This window comes from Bidens hawaiensis, unplaced genomic scaffold (genome assembly GCF_021521415.1).
Source record: "Bidens hawaiensis isolate Kalapana, Puna unplaced genomic scaffold, B.hawaiensis_p1.1 tig00009894_1, whole genome shotgun sequence".
NCBI classification, from domain to species: domain Eukaryota; kingdom Viridiplantae; phylum Streptophyta; class Magnoliopsida; order Asterales; family Asteraceae; genus Bidens; species Bidens hawaiensis.
The window spans coordinates 71,531-89,163 of NW_027491743.1; the positions used below are offsets into that span (position 1 = coordinate 71,531).

At 35.8% G+C, this 17,633-nt stretch overlaps 1 protein-coding gene across 1 annotated transcript; it reads right to left on the bottom strand.

Annotated features, from left to right (window-relative positions):
- Nucleotides 1-7,839: 7,839 nt before the first annotated feature.
- Nucleotides 7,840-13,622, bottom strand: LOC143533769 (RNA demethylase ALKBH10B-like). Its single transcript, XM_077028444.1, has 7 exons — nucleotides 13,079-13,622; nucleotides 9,857-9,987; nucleotides 9,660-9,777; nucleotides 9,148-9,267; nucleotides 8,942-9,057; nucleotides 8,709-8,863; nucleotides 7,840-8,633 (listed from the first exon to the last, which is right to left on the bottom strand). The coding sequence occupies exons 1-7, from the start codon at nucleotides 13,488-13,490 to the stop codon at nucleotides 8,147-8,149; spliced, it is 1,539 nt and encodes a 512-aa protein (XP_076884559.1). The 5' UTR covers nucleotides 13,491-13,622; the 3' UTR covers nucleotides 7,840-8,146.
- Between the last annotated feature and the right edge of the window lie 4,011 nt (nucleotides 13,623-17,633).

Genomic DNA, 17,633 nt, shown 5'->3' on the forward strand with positions numbered 1-17,633 from the left:
TAGAAAGCAGGTATTCTTATGTGAATTGCAAGTAATTGTTGTTCATAATAACACATTCTCCATATGTTGCTACTATGGTCATATAGAAGTTTGTTTATGTTACAACTGTTATATGATTTTGTATTGAAATATATTGTGCTCTTTTTTAGCTTAATACTGATGTTGGTAGATTGGACATGGCAATTAGGGTGCTCACAAACTGTTGAAGCTGACTGAACCCCAAATGGCAATTAGGTTAATATTATCATAGAAAATAACAATTACACTTGGAAACGAGTAGTCGAAAAGTGTAAACAGCAGATTAAAAAGGCATGAGTATGCTTGGTTATAATCTTAGGTGATAATATTAGGTTAATAATGTTAGGCAATTAGGTTAATATTAGGTTATAATCTTAGGCAATTAGGTTAATAATGTCATGGTTAAATCAAACGAATTGTCAAATCAGGAGGATGAGGATCTTGAGTGGGATGAGATTGAAGATATTGAGAAAACGGATGACAAGAATGTTGTCTCTCATGGTGAGACAACAAACAAAGGTGACTTGCGTAAGCGGTTGAGTACTGTTGCAGATGATGATGAGGATTTGAGTTGGGATATTGAAGATGATGACGAGCCGTTAAAACCAGGTAATAAGTGATGCATGACAGAAATTAAATCACCTAAGGTGTTTTGCATTGTGTTTGTGTGATAGTTTTTGTTGTAATTGTCTACATTTTAGTGTTTGTCAAATGTTTTCCTGTTATTTTAGAAAGCAGGTATTCTTATGTGAATTGCAAGTAATTGTTGTTCATAATAACACATTCTCCATATGTTGTCATATAGAAGTTTGTTTATGTTACAACTGTTATATGATTTTGTATTGAAATATATTGTGCTCTTTTTTAGCTTAATACTGATGTTGGTAGATTGGACATGGCAATTAGGGTGCTCACAAACTGTTGAAGCTGACTGAACCCCAAATGGCAATTAGGTTAATATTATCATAGAAAATAACAATTACACTTGGAAACGAGTAGTCGAAAAGTGTAAACAGCAGATTAAAAAGGCATGAGTATGCTTGGTTATAATCTTAGGTGGTTAGAAATTACCCATTCAGATTCCTATTACCCGAAAAGCAATCTTGAACCCGACTTAAAATATCAAATGCTCAATTACACTTTAAACAATTTTATACTTTTAGTAGTTTTGAGATTCTGGTTAATTTAAGATGTTTATTATATTTTTTAAAATTGCATGATATATTACTATATTCTTAGATTTTGATACTGGTAAAATGTGTTTGCGATTGGTTTTGGATAAATGTGCGGGTATCACTTGATAAAATCCGTCTCAAACCCATAAAACTTTTTATAATTGCCTAAAAGACTCCTCCAAAACGCTTCAGGTTTTAGCCTTTTAGAATTAGAAGTCACTAACACTAAACCGTCGGGTTCAGATTTTTATGCCATTTATAGATCTACCAGTTAGCTATCTGACTCAGATTTCTCTGGTTGGGTTGGCAATGGTTTTGGTTTAAAAAGCTTGAAAATATAACTAAGGAGTAAGGATTGCGTTTGATGAAAAATGCAGCAAACAATCAAAAAGTGATATTCTGTGGTTGGGTTGGACTGTTTTTCATACAGGCCGAAGCCTGCTGCATATTGGGCCTAGCTGCTGGATTTCCAGATGTTCATTTAGTTCTTGCCTTCTGGGCCTCTGGCGGCCTGAGTAAACCCAATGAATCCAACAAATAAAAAAGTTATTGATAGTGTATAGGATGGATAATATGTAGACAAAACTTACCTATATTCATAGAAATAAGGAGGTTACTTGTGGAGAGACCCTAGGCTTCAGAACAAACATACAAAATAATAATAATTGAAATAGAATTTTATCAATAACAAGAAGTAGTGAAAGAGTAACATAGTAAAACAGAAATGCATATAACATCATAGACAATATAAGGACGTATAATCTCAAAGATAAGACACTTGCAAAATCCACCTAAAGTAGCCCCCAAGACAAAGCTAAGACACAAAAGTACCATTTGGTGAAAATCGTTGACCTTAATCTTGTGACTCCTAGCTTGAACCATATTCTTAAAGAGACGCAACTCTAACAAATGCTACCTAATCCACTCATCTCATGTCAATTTGAGTCTGCCTCTATACATCATGTGCTCCTTAATGAGGTTTCCACTTCTCTAACTTGTCTCATCGTTCGCCTCCTTTTCACATGCCTAAACTCTCAATCTCCTCACCATTATCTTATCTTATATGCTAGTCACTCCTAACATTTCTCTTAAAACCTCATTTTCTAGCATGTTTAACATTACGCGCCTACACATCCAACTCAACATTCTTCTCTCCGCTACCTCTATAATAAATTGTACTTAGTTAAGACTTAAAATTAATAAATTCAAACAATTACTTAATTTTTAATCAATGTTACTTAGATTGACTACCTTCTAAGTTTCCCAATAAAATTTCATTACATAGAGATTGTCATCCGGTCAAATATATTCATATTATTAGTTATTTTATTTATTTTAGTATATTAATAGTTTTCCCAAGCAGGAATTTATTTTTAGAAATGCCATCTGACCTCATACCTAATGAATTAGGTAAACAAAAGGAACCTGTAAATAAATATTTATTATAAATGAATGAAGTTAACGGGAATTAGGATTTAAAAAACGAAAAGTATGACATTTATAAATAATCTATACTTTAGGAGGGTTAATTTGTTTAATGTAGAGGACATTTGGTGGACCATTACAAAGAAGAGCTTTTAGACACTTACTCATGTAAGGTATCCTTACATATTTTCATTTAGTTATTTGTTAAATATTTGATGCTACCATTCGAAATTCGCTATGACACTTTCGTATTACATGTTATTCGGACTTGGAATCATTAGTTTGTGTTCATGAGATAAAATTACCGAGTCAACTACTTGTGGACGTATAAAAGACATGTAGTCATGACACCAATTAATGACACCCTCTGCACTTTGTTATATTATTTTCATAGATTTTGAAAATAAGTTTAAATTTCTGTATGCTATGTGAAATTATTATTATTGTTTGAGATACTATATATGTGTATTCTTATCCATATCCGTATAACTAGTACTTGCCCAGTATATATTTTTACATGGAAAACACTGAAGGCATTTTAGAGTAGTGCTTATTTAAATTTTAAGTTTATTTATTATCATAAACTATTTATCTTTGATAGGAGTGGTTTAATGAACAAAATTGTATTAACGTATAAAAGGTATGAAAACACCAAAATATGACATGTGACCCATGGTAAGGGTATACATGTCCGCAATAATGACACAAACGTGTAAAATGTAAATATTTACACAATCATATAACTAATTATACACAACATATAATTTTGTAACATGTTACATAGGGTATACTAATAATTATACAACCTATATATGTTTATAGTTACGCACCTATGTTTATAGTTACGTATAGACATAATTACGTATACGGAAATAAAAAAGCATTAATGATGTTTAAAGAAAAAGTAAGTTTTTTTAAAGTGTGCCTAGACTATACTATAAGAAGTTGATTAGGTTTTACAACTTACTATGATAAGACACGTCGTCGTTAAGACCATTTAACTTTGTTTTTCTTTGAATCCGCCCATGAAATCAATCATCTATGGCTTCATAGTTCATACTCTCGTTACTATATTACGATGTGCATAAACGTCAATGAATATACTGTTGACACAATACGGAGCTACTGAAATTCCACTAATGTCAAATAACAGAAAAATCGATTTCATGAGCTTAGCTAGATTGCTACTATGGAAGAGTTGGAGAACACTGTTTTGATAGAATAGTGATCCAATGAGGCAATGAACTAGACACGTTACCAGGGATATATCAGTCGCAAATTATAGCTAAAAAACACAATAAAAGGGTAAAAAAAGATTTGGTTGCAAATTATATTTGGAATAAAATATATTTTTTTATCAACGGTTCCAACTTTATTTGATAAAACTAAAAGAAAGAAAAAAGTAAACGACTTGTCATAAATCGTTTACAATATTAACTGAAAAAAAGTTAAATAAATAAATAAAATACAATTTTGATCATACAATCAGTCGTCGTATGGATGGTAACGGCACTTATCTCGAAAATTCGAAATATTTGGTGCCGGTACCGATACCGGTATCGAAATGTTTGGTTCGGTACCGGTATTTCGTGCAAAATTCAGGAAATACCAGTACTGTATCGATACCGAAAACTAAAAAATTGGTACCGACGATACCAAATCGGCATCGAATTCGGTACTGGTACCAGTTATGTGTACTGAAAATGCTCATCCCTAATCCGTCGCGACACAAAAAAATTTAAGAAAAAAACAATCACAAATATTTACTTTTTTTTAATAACCAAATTTCACTTTGCAAATATTTGAATCCACCTAGGATCAGCTCAACGAATGGTGAGGCCTAAATCGAAATTAAATTTTAGGGCCTTTTTATGAGAATTGTTAAAAAAATTGCTTATTACAAGTTTTCAACTCATGATTTATATACTTTAGTAATAACTAAGCCTACTACCACACACCAATACATTACTTTGAAGTTACTTCACCAATTATAATATATCTATATATAATTATTTTTTTTGGATTTGGAGGCCTTAATTAAATGTGGGCTTAAAGCCCTAACTTGTTTTCGTTGGCCCACATGTCGGCCCTGAATCCACCATAAACTTACATTTAAAAGTAAAAATACCATACCACTAGACCAATAAGTTATGGATATTAAAATACTTGCTTAAAAAACTAAAGCAAGTATTGTCTCAAAACATGCCCAAAAACTATTTGTTTAACCATATGACCTATTATTCAAGTGGTATGATGTTCTTATTTACAAATATGACATTGTGAGTTTAAATGATCGTAAGTTAGCATTTAAGATAGTTTTTAACGGTCCCAAATGATCGTTTTTAGTGGTGTCTTTTTTATTTGCTTTAATATCTTTCACTTTCTCAATGAAAAAGATAACGAAGACACTCGAACAACACACAAGTATAATAAATCAAAAAGTTCATACTCGTGAATCATTTTAACTTGTATTAAAAAGGCTATTTTGCATGTCCATTTTTTCGTGATATGACTTACCATTTTAACATCTCTATCTTTTTCATCTTTTATCTTCCATTGAATCCTCATTAAAACGTCCCCTTCCGTATTATGGATGTTTATGATCCCAACCTAGTCGAGTCAAATTAGTTTGTGCTCGTCTTGGTTAATTTGATATCGGTTGAACTGGGAAGTATCGGAAGGTTCAACCTGGTTGAATAGTTATATGTATAAATACAACTTCAACTCAAAAAATATCCCAAAAATAAACTAATAAGCATCACACATGAACCATACATTTTAAATGAAAAATGATCGAGTCAAATAAGAAGTTTGTACCTTTTATACGAAATTAATCAATTACAAAGGATGTAAAAACTAACATCGGATTTGCAAGATAAAAAATTAGTTGATTAATGAATCTCCTTTCACTATGTTCACTTGTTTCAATTTATCCGCTAGGTTAAAAGTCATTTTTTTTTAAATATGGGTTGCCAAAAATAAAAAAAATCTCTTGGATTTAAAACCAATTTGCAAGTTTAAACCGATATTTAAAAAAAGGCATACAATGTTCTAGCAAACCACTCAAAAATACCGGGCTCTTAATATCGGTTATCTTACCAAAATCCGGTTCAACAAGTCGATACTTGTCGATTTTTAAAACATGACTTTTAAACCAACTTCTTGACATGATTCTAAAATGGTCGTAATAAATTAATATTGTATTAAAATAGTTGAGCCATAAAAACAAGTATTTTTATTCTCTTTGATTTGAGTAGTATATAGCGATAGTTTTTTTTTAATTAACTTGTTACATGATTACCGTGTCTATGTTTCCCATTATTGTATCACACATACACCGCTTTAGTGTTTGTGTGTGTTAAAATAAAATATTTTGCACCAGGAGTCGAGTTTTTTGGGTTTGTAAACCAGTCGAATACAGTTGGCTCGGTGGGTAAACAAGCCAATTTCAAACAATATTTTTGCGAGTTTGTTACAAGCAAGTTCCAAGTCATACGCTATTTGAATAGCATTAAATCTTACCCATTTGAGAAAGAGGGAACATGATGTGGGATGTAGATGTGATCCATCAAGGAACATGGAGCGTGGAATGCCTAGTCAGCACAAATTTGTCGATATTTGACGACTTAAAATGGATGCTTTAGAAAGGTTGGAAAAGAGTGGCGTAAACAAGTTGGTGTTGTCAACATTAATAATACCTTGCGACCCTCAAACACCATGCCATTGACACCTCAATATTAATTTAAACCATTTTCAAACACATATTCTACAAACTACATAATTGCAAAGAATATTCCAACCATATGGGACCGTTATATGGTAATCATAATTTTCAATCATCACGAAAATACAACCCGAATCCGGTACGAAAGAAACATGTTTTGGGTTAAAAGGGTTGCGTGTCTGGTCGAATTTATACATGACTTGTTAATCATGATAGTCTTTAATTCTTAAGGGGGTTAATGATATGATACGATATGAAATTGAAACTTTCAGTTGATCATTTGAAAATAAGGAAGTTTTCAATAATTTGGATGTTGGTATGTATTAGAAAATTGATTTGAACTTGAATATGTTTTTAATTGTGTAATATGTATTTACTATTTTCCAATGTTTTTGTTTCAAAATAGATTGACTTCTTTACATGTAATTTGTTACCTCGATAGCTAATCGGGTTCATGGTAGAGGTATGAGTTATACGTGTTGCAGTGTATCAAATTAGGGTTTAACATTGTGACATGCTGTTAATTGTGTCATATTCATATTAGGTTGCATGGTCACGTTTTCATTAAAGACATTATGAAAATTTAAATAATAAGTCAAAAATGATTTTAAAATAATATCAGTTTAAAATAATAATTCAAAGGCACCGTGGTGCGCAACCTTGTCTCTTGGAATTGTTGGCCCACCGGCTTATGAACAAGTGGGTGTCTCCAAACTTTTAAGAAATTCGTAGTCGGTGGCATGGACAAGACTACAAGAAGTGTAATCAAGATTTGTTGATGCAAACAACAGTCTCTCAAATCTGTCACGTCGCTTAAGTTATACAGTAGGTGGCGCCTACTAATTAGACATACTAACACGTCCAAGCGCCTGAAATTTTGTTGGCTTGGGAGCATTTTGTTGACTTCCCTTCAAAAGAGACTTTGAAGAATTTTCTCATTTTCAATTTCCTCAACTAGAAAGCAAAGACTTTTATATCTTCTTGAATAAGAAGTTTCTATATTATTTAAAAAGGTTTTATTTTCTCAAGTATCAAGTTTTATGTTATTATTAAAACAACTTGAAATGTTTCTCTTTTTCTTAAAAGAAATGAAATCAAGAGGTACATAAATGTTTTGGCAATTTCAAGCAATTTGATTACATTTTCCATTCGATTGTGCTTCCTTCTAAACCTCCCAAAACTTTACGATTTTTTTATTTGTTAATATGTAAAGGAAAGGACGTATTAAACTTTTTACAAAAAGTACAAAAGAATAAGAACTGCTAAATGGAAAATGATAAAGACGAGATAGTCATTCTTTATAAGTTTTTACCAAGCTCAAATTTGTCACACCGTAAGACACATTACGACAAAGTTCCTCGTCAATATTTTCAAGTTCACCGAGTTCTAGAGTCAACATTGACCATGTGGTATCAAAGGACTTGATCCATCAATTTAAACTTGAGTAGTTCGTTTAATCCTTACACAAAACTCGAATCACATATCTCACCACACCCGCTTATGATTAAAAAAGGAATTATGAAAAACAAAGTTAGAGACGAACAATAATATATAACAATTCACACTTTTAATAACCTTTAAAAGATTTGAACTACAATCTCTATAACTCTAAAGGTGACAATTAGACAATGACAACATGGGATGATATTGTAGTCTAATCATCACTACTAAAACCCTATTTCGCTCCATAATTAAGGTATTAATAAGAAAACTCATCTTAATTTCAAACACCAAAGCCTTGATTAATTGTTGTACACTAAAACAACCCCAAACAAACCACAACACACCACTTCTCACACATGTCTCAAGCCACGCTAATGCCCGACTCAGCGGTTCGATCCAACTTATGTGCCTCAGTTGATGCATGCAACGCAAGAAGACGCCCTCGTTGAGCACGAGGCGGTAAATGCTTGGCGGGTTTTTTAGACCCGTCATTCCATGGCAAGAAAACACCAGTTCCACCACATGGTAGCCTTCTAGGGCTCATAACCATGGGTCGAACTGGTGCTAACATTAGCAGTTGTGGGGCCCGCATTGCACCCCACTTGGGAAGAACATGGATTGAGTCAAACCCGTCTAGTGGCCTGGTTGCAACAGGTGTCATTAGTGGAGCTGTAAGACCGGGTTGCCAAACAGTCATGGCCGCGCTCATTGGATCTTTTGGGGCTAAATTTTTGTCACAAGTGTCTATTCGGACTTTGAAAAACGATACACTTATTCGTTTAGTCGGAGATTGACACATGACATGGCGGGCCATGTCAGCACTGTTTCCTCTCATCACTAAGAGTGAGCTGTGAAGATTAAAGATATAAAGTTGTTTATCTTTTTTAGTTTTATTAACATTTTAAACAGTATTAGTCACTTACCCTTCCTTGAGAGAAAGCATGAGTGGTCCTTTGTAATTTCCATCATTATCGCATACTAAAGTGCGCCCAAAAGCCATTGTTGAATCAGATAGAACAAGTGTAGCTATAGGTTGCTCTAGATGAGGTGGTTTCAAGAAAGGTTGTGAAAACCCCCCCTAAGTAAAAGATATTAATGTTACATGTCACATTTGTAATTGTAAAATAATCATAACGCGCGTAAACTTAAATTATACCTCGTCAAAAAATTTTATAATGCAACTGTTTGGTCGTCTGTTTTCAGAAATTAAGTGAAACTGAATTAGATGGTCAATGACACCTTCAAGAGGAGCAGGAATCGGCTCGATATTGCCTGTCGACATTTATAACACGATCATAATGTTACATTTTGTTATCGAGTATTTGAATCTTGAATTATATAATAAAAGAATTATGTGCTTACTATCTTGGGATTTATTATTTGCAGCTTCATCTTTTACTTGTCCAAATATTGGAGCTCCAAACTGAATAAGCTCTCTTTTGATTGCCTTTGATTGCTGGTTGTACATAATAAAAGTCTCACCTACCCACCCACAATCAATAACATGGTTATAAACTTGTATATATGAAATTGCATTTCCAAAACTGAATGCTACTTTTTAAATAATAATGAACAAATAACAAGAATATTTCAAGTAAAGCAGGACTCATGAAATCCTATGGTAATATCAAGAAACATGTTCTTTATCAGAGTTAAAGCAAAAGATACAAATGTATTATACGGTTTTCATAGTTTTCTACTTAAAAGCGATTCTATGTTAAAGTGTCCTCCTCCTAACCTATACTAGCAAAACTATAATTAACTGGAAATAAAATCAATTAATTTCCAAACCTGAGCAATCCCTTTCTCAATACTTCGTCCCGAAAGGAAAAAACAAGGTTAACTACAAAAGCATCACGAATCACAGGATCTACCTGAGAGTTCACCATTTTGGCCAGCGACTCGAAGCTCAGTTACATACTCGGTCAACTTAGCTAGCTCTGTCGTGTTAAGTATGTCTTCATACAACTTCAAACCTCTCACAACATTCACCTGTACGTCAAATATTCTTTCAAATCACAATTTCAACTTATTTAACAATTCAAATGTTAAAGTTAAACATAGTACTCACCATATGTCCTTTTACAGACTCCTTGGCTATGAACCCTTTTGTCATCTTGATCTCTGCACGCCGCGCCTCCCAGTCTTCTTCGTTTGAGCATATTTCAATGCTTTCGACCGGTGTATCCACTTCTTGTAATCCTGAAGTTTAAAGATTATTGATTAACTAAACCGAGTTATATTATCTAATTATCTTTCTAATAACAATATGACGTTAGTAATGATATCATGTTAAAAAAGAGAAATTTACCAACCCTCCAAAATTCTAATGGGACCACACCATGGTCCACCGGTAGCACTACATCACTATTACCAATTAACCACCGAGCACTAACACCGTTGTTCCATGAACATAATACGACAAGAATTAAAGGCAAAAACAGTATGGCACTAACTTACTAGAGGACACCTAGTCCCATATTCTCAGTACTCCTAGTGGGCATCATCGGTTCTAGACTTTTGGTCTGTCATTTTATCATTTTTGTTCTTACTTTGTTCTCAGGCGATAATTATGGAAATTTCTTATTTATTTCAGTTGTGTAAGGAACTAATGAGTGGAAATCAGAATATGAACACAATAAACTTATCTCACTTTAACTCCTTACTATGTATAATAATATTGGTTTACAAGCATTTATCCATATATAGTAAATCTTTCTGTTTTTGAAATTGAACACAATTCTTGTGTTTGAAGTTTTGCCATAAATGTTCTTTATTCGAATAGTATGATTTCACTCTTTTTAACTCACCATTAAAATTTTGTACATTAAATTGGAGCCACAAAAAGTTAGTTTTTTTATATATTTATTTATTTTTGTTTGAAAGCTAAAAATAGGGTTGTATTTACCTTTTTTTTTTCTTGACGCTCAGGTATAAATTTTGTGACCAACCTAACCAATTCAGGCATCAATAACACTATTTATTTTAATGTTTCTCGACTGATGTAAAATATGTGTAGATATTCTTTTGGACATATTACGAATTTATTCATTTTGTGGTTTTTGATCAATATAAAATATATGTTAATACCATTTTGGTATCATAACTATATTTCTTTGGATTTTTCTGTCAATGCTAAGGCCGGTCCGTGGGTCAGCGAAATGAAGATGGGGCTTCCGACTCACACTTAATTAATGACTCCAAATTTAAAAAAAAAAACATAAAAAATAGATATATATTAACATTTTTTTGTTTTTTTAACACAGTTGTCATAAAAGGGCCACATCTTATTTTAATTTAATGACAGAATTACAAATTTTGTCCTTTAAAAAAAGCCAAAAACCGGTTCGTGTCCTTTTCTAAGTTTCCTTGCAGGCGGTGTCCTTTAAACTTTTTTTTTCTACACGTTATGTCCTTTACGCTAACTGGGTTAGAAAAACTCAGTTAAATGCCCTCACGTGAGACGCATGTGAGGGCATTTTTGTCTTTTCACCACCTGCAACTTCTTCTTCCTCTTTCTTCTTCATTTTTCTTCTTTATTATTATTTTTCTTCATTTTTCTTCTTCATTTTTCTTCTTTATTCATCCACTCCCACAATAACCACCACCAAACGCCGATTCACATCTCTTCCGACTCCCACATACTCCCAAACACCAATTCCCACCATGGATTCCGGTCTTCCCGCCGCCGTAGACGCCAGATCCGGCGGTAAAATATCAAAACGGAAACCAATTTCCGCCAGAACCACTCCGTACGACCGACCGGAACCCTCCAATTGGCGTAACGGCCTTCTTTTTCCGGCCAAAATCGTCGCCGGCGGTGCAAGTAAACTTATTTCGTCGATTTGGAGCCCTAAAACTTGGGGCTCAAATGGGTTGTCTTCAGAAACTGATTCCGATTCAGGTTTGTGTTCAAATTTGGGGCATTTTTGTGTTCAAACCCTCCACGTCATCCTTCCCAATAACCCACACCAAACCCTTAATCACCAACCGCCACCCAACCCCTAATTCATGAACGGCTCTGATTCAATACACGCACATCCACCAACGGCTCCATAGATTGATATATAAAAATTAGGGCTTGCAACTACAATGCAGATAATTGAGAATCAATAAGGGATTTGGGTTTGCAAACAGTGAAATGATTTAGGGTTTGGGTTTGGATCTTTAGTGGCCTCCCAAATCTCTATTCAATTTCAACCTTCTGCTGCCGGTGGAAATTAGTGGTCGCAACAGCAGGTGATGGGTGGTGATGGCGGTGGTGGCATGTGGTGGCTGGTTGGTGATGGTGGTAGTTCTGAATCTTATGAATGTTATAGAGAGAGAGAGAGTGAGTGAAGAAGATGAATGTTATAAGAGTGTGTTGGTAGGATGAAAGAAGAAAAATGAAGAAGAAAGAGGAAGAAGAAGTTGCAGGTGGTGAAAAGACAAAAATGCCCTCACATGCGTCTCACGTGAGGGCATTTAACTGAGTTTTTCTAACCCAGTTAGCGTAAAGGACATAACGTGTAGAAAAAAAAAGTTTAAAGGACACCGCCTGCAAGGAAACTTAGAAAAGGACACGAACCGGTTTTTGGCTTTTTTTAAAGGACAAAATTTGTAATTCTGTCTAATTTAATCCTTTGAAACCGTTGAGCTGGCCTGGTCAGTACCATAACGAAATGATACTGACCAAAACTGAATCCACACCGCATCAAGTGAGCGAATTCCTACTGTTTTTATTCAAGTTACAAACACAATTATAACTCTATAGTTGTGACATCATGACAGATTATGTTTGACAAAAAGACCAAATAAGAAATGATGCATAACGGATCTGGAATGAGAAATCAGGGATCTCGAGGAAATTGGATCGAGAGAAAGAGGTGAGAAAGCAGGTATTCCTGCGCTAAAGAAGCTCGTTGCCTGACTTGACTCCATGTTAAAAGGTTACTTTACATAAAATTCAGACCTCGAAATCCTACCCAAAATCCTCGGGAAATTACAAAAAGTAATTGAAATTTCACTTCTATTGATTCTCAGTCTTCAAATTATTATTTTTTTTTTAAAACAGAGACGTGACAGAGAAATTAGGTGAGAAACTTCAAAGTCAAATATGTTGTGTATCATTATTCTATTCAATAAAAGTTTAGAAAAAAAAAACCTGTAAAGCGTTCTAGAATTAGTTTAATATTTATGAAAATAATAATAATAATAATAATTATAACGAGATCTGAACGGAATTGTAACAAACTGTAACAGAACAAACGAATGAGCAATAACAGTAACAGTAACAATAACAATAATTTGTTACCTGCATCTGTTATCCCGCTCTTCGGCGAATTATCATCAACAACCTCACAACCATCGTTACCATTAATATTATAACCATCAATATTTGCAAACTCCTCAACCGCGGCTGCAAACTTCAATTTCTCCTTATGTTCCACCACTTTCTGAAGCTCTAGAGTGACATCAGCGATCGAGAAAAACTTCTGCATCTGTAGGATCGGGATCCAATTCAACCTGCGTCGATGTATAGCCGCGAACACCGATTCGTACTCGTTTCGTCCGCCTTCAAACTGCGAGAAATGGCCGCACAAAGCGTCAATGATCGCGTTCGCGGCTGCAAACTCGCCTCGGAACCATGAGATTATCGCGTCCTTTGCAAATGCCTCCGGCATCATCACCGGCACTTGATCTGCCACTCCGGCTGCCAGTGCCATATCAATTTGTATAAGATAACCCGTTCAATTCGTCCAACGAAACGGTACGTATAATAATATATATTATAGAATATAGATTAAATGAGTTTTGAGAATGAGAGAGAGATAAATAGGATGTATATGTGTATGTATGTATATGTGTGTATGTGTATGTGTATGTGTATGTATGTAGGTGGTATATATAGTGAGGGAGAAATGAATGGAGGAAACAAAAAATGTTGATGAAAGCGCGGGTTTGGTTTCTTTTTTTTTGAATGGCAAATTTCATTAAACACCCAAAAAACGAACTAACTCCAAGACGGAGATAGTTCCAAGCCACAACAAGGAAAAACGGCTAAATTACATCAAAAAATTGAAAGATTGGAAGAATGCCAACCCTTCCAATCTACATCACATTTACCCCTACTTTTATACCAAAGGAAACCCATCGACTTTACGTCCGAAATAATCTCAGTAATCTTTGTATTATTCTTCGTAAACACCTTCTCGTTTCTCGCCTTCCAAATGCGCCAACATGTTAGCACCAAGATGCCATGAAGCAGCTCCTTTTTCCGGTTCGAACTCCCCGACTGATCAACAATAGTCTGTATATCATTAATTGAGACTAAGAAGATCGGAGGAATATGACACCACCGAGCGATTCCATTCCAAACTCCGTCAGCGAATCGACACACCGTGAACACATGTTCAGCCGTCTCTTCAACTTCTCCACATAGGACACACTTGCAGTCTCCTACCAAGATATTCCGTCTTCTAAGGGCAACCTTTGTAGGAATCCGATCTAATAAAGTTCGCCACATAAAAATGTTGCACTTAGCCGGTAGCCAACTACTCCATCGAAACGTATGCCCAACAGCATCTGAATTGAAACTTTTAATCCACGACTTAGTTTCCTGTACCGTTAGTTGCTGCAATCGACCCTTATTCCATTCCCACAAATCCCGGCTCGAGTCGAGTGTAGTACCTGAAACCATCTGAGAACACTCAACAACCTCAGCTATTTCTTGGACAGTGGCCGGATACTTCTTCCATTCCCAAGTCATTGCACCAACAAAGTCATTATTGCCGACTCTATCCGCGACCATACACCATTTATTCTTTTCGAGACGGAAGAGTGCAGGGAATAAAGTCTTCAAAGGAAGGGGATTTATCCAAGGATCAATCCAGAATTTAATACTCAATCCGTTCCCGACCTTACCTTGCATCAAACTACTAAAGCTAGATCCATTCACTATAAGCCGAGAACCACTTTTAACAATCTTTGACCAAGTACCCGAAACATTCCTATTACACGGAACAGATTGCCACCGTCGTTTAGACCCATGAACAGCATCAACTACTTTCCTCCATAAAGCATCGCCCTCCATTCGGTATCTCCATATCCTTTTGAGTAATAACGCATTGTTGCAATCATCCAACTTACTCAAGCCTAACCCACCATCCTTTTTTGAGCGAGTAACTACATCCCATCCAACCCAGTGGACTTTATTAGCTTCCAAGTTTCCTCCCCACAGAAACTTTTTAATCATCACCTCAAGCTTTTGGATAACCGCAACCGGGGCTTTAAACAATGAAAAATAATATGACGGGAGACTCTCCAAAACGGCTTTTATCAAAACAACCCTTCCACCAATTGAGAGGACTCTAGATCTCCACTTCGAAAGCCTGTTCTTGAACACTTGCACCACCGGCTCCCAATTATTAATTCTGTTCATATTAGCACCAACTTGAATCCCAAGATACTTGAACGGGGTTACTCCCGGACGACATCCCAACTCTCCCGCCTTCACCCTAACCTCTTCCCCATTTTTCCCAACACCAAAAAGGGTCGACTTGTTAATATTAATTTTTAGGCCCGAACACAAATGGAAAATCCGCAAAATTCTTTTAAGCGTCCGGAAATTCGAATCCGACCATTCACCCATAACCATTGCGTCATCCGCATACAGCAAATGAGAAATTCTAGGACCTTCATTAGGAAGATCAACGCCCTTGAATAGACCAACATCACACGCCTTTTTGATAAGACCTGAGAGTGCCTCCATAGCTATAATAAACAAAAAAGGGGAAATAGGATCTCCTTGGCGCATACCTTTCCCACAAGCGAACTCAAAAGTAGGAGACCCGTTAACAAGAATAGAAGACCTAGCCGATGACAGCACCCCATAAATCCACATACACCAAGGTTCTGGAAACCTCATTTGCCGCATCACCATCAATAGAAATCCCCAATTCACATTGTCGTAGGCTTTTTCGAAATCAATTTTAAACATAAAGAACTCTTTACCACTTCTTCTAGCCCAAGACAAAACTTCACTGACGACTAATGGCCCATCTAAAATATATCTTCCCGCAATAAAAGCCGATTGAGTTTCATTAATCAGAGAATCCATTACCTTCTTTAATCTGTTGGCTAAGACTTTAGATATAACTTTGCTAACTATCCCAATTAAGTTAATAGGCCGATATTCTCCCAATTCCACAGGGTCGCTCACTTTAGGGATCAGAGTTATGAAAGACGACCCCGCCCTACGACTAATCACCCCATTGTTAAAGAAATGTTGAAAAATACTACGAAAATCTTGTGAAAAATAAGACCAAAACTTTTTCACAAACCGAAAATTGAATCCATCTGGACCCGGTGCTTTATCACTCCCGCAACCGAACACCGCATCCTTAATTTCCTTTTCAGAAAAAGGAATCACCATCTCATCTGCATCAGCCGCCTTGATTTGCTTTAACCCGTAACATGCGAGGTACGGTCGCTCACCCATATCTTCAGTAAACTTTTTTCTAAAAAAACCGAATACCTCTTTTTTTATTGCACTCGGTTTCGTCTCCCATCTCCCATTGATCATGAGGCCAGGAATCGAATTACGAGCTTTCCTAATATTAATCGAACCGTGGAAAAAACTGGTGTTTTCGTCTCCATCTTTCGCCCACTTGATCCGAGCCTTCTGTCTGAGATCTTTATTCTTGAAATCCTCAATTTCCTTCAATCGCTTTTTACCTTCCTCAAAAATCCAAGATTCCTCTGCAGACAACTCCCTACTCTCCAATATAACCTCCAGGTCGTTCACCTCTTTTTTTAAACAAAATTCCTCCTCCACTTCATTAGTCAAAACATCTTTTATCCACAATTGAATTCCTCTCCTTATCTTCTTTAACTTAGACATAAACACCTCATCTGGCTTTCCCACCATTCCATTGAACCTCAACAAGGACCGGCTAACAACCTCTTCGATACCGTTCCTGTGCAGCCAAGAATTGAAAAAACGAAAAGGTTTCGCACCGAAGTTCCGAGACACAACCTTTAAAACTAACGGGCAATGATCCGATTTCTCCCTAGCCAATGCCCGATACTCCGCATTGGGCCAATCATTAAAAAAGTTCCACGAAACAAAAATTCGGTCGATTCGGCTTAACTTATCTCCTGCAAGAAAAGTAAACTTACGGTCTCTCAAAACAAATTCACATAAACCCGATTCTTCAATAAATTCATTAAATTCCGAAGAAGCAACCGCATTGAACTTTGAGTTCCTCCTCTCGTCTCGGTGTCTAACACAGTTGAAGTCACCACCCACGATCCAGTACTTGTCATCCGCCTCCATAATGCTCTTTAAATCGTTCCATACCAACCGTTTGTCTACCAACTTATGAGGGGCATAAACATTGATGAACGTAACTTCCTTTCCACTTTCTTTAATCACACCTGAAACGGCTAGAAAGTTCCTGTGCTTGACCACCACTGTGTTCACCAGCAGCTTCGGATCCCATAATGAAACCAATCCACCCGACCGTCCCGTCGCATCAACCCATTCATATTGAAATTCTGAATTCCCCCAAAATTTACCCATATCCAGCCCCGCAATAGACACAAATTGAGATTCCTGTAACATCACAAACCCCACCTCATTAGCACCTCGAAGATTACGAACCCAGACACTCTTACCCTCGGATCCCATCCCTCGAATGTTCAACGATAAAACATTCATTGACAAACAAATTGAGAACCTTCTTCCATTATCGCCTTGGCCACAGGACCTTCGAATTTCTCTATATTAGAAGCACCGAGCACCTTTCCCAGCTGAACCGTTTCCATGACTTCGTTCAATTGAGGATCTAGTATTGAGTGGGAGTTCT

Excerpts from the sequence above, each read along its gene's own strand:
- LOC143533769 (XM_077028444.1), bottom strand. The coding sequence starts at position 13,490 with ATGGCACTGGCAGCCGGAGTGGCAGATCAAGTGCCGGTGATGATGCCG. Across the intron at positions 9,988-13,078 it reads GAGCGGGATAACAGATGCAG|GATTACAAGAAGTGGATACA; the intron begins GTAACAAATTAT and ends TTTAAACTTCAG. Across the intron at positions 9,268-9,659 it reads CCAAAATGGTGAACTCTCAG|GTGAGACTTTTATTATGTAC; the intron begins GTAGATCCTGTG and ends GTGGGTGGGTAG.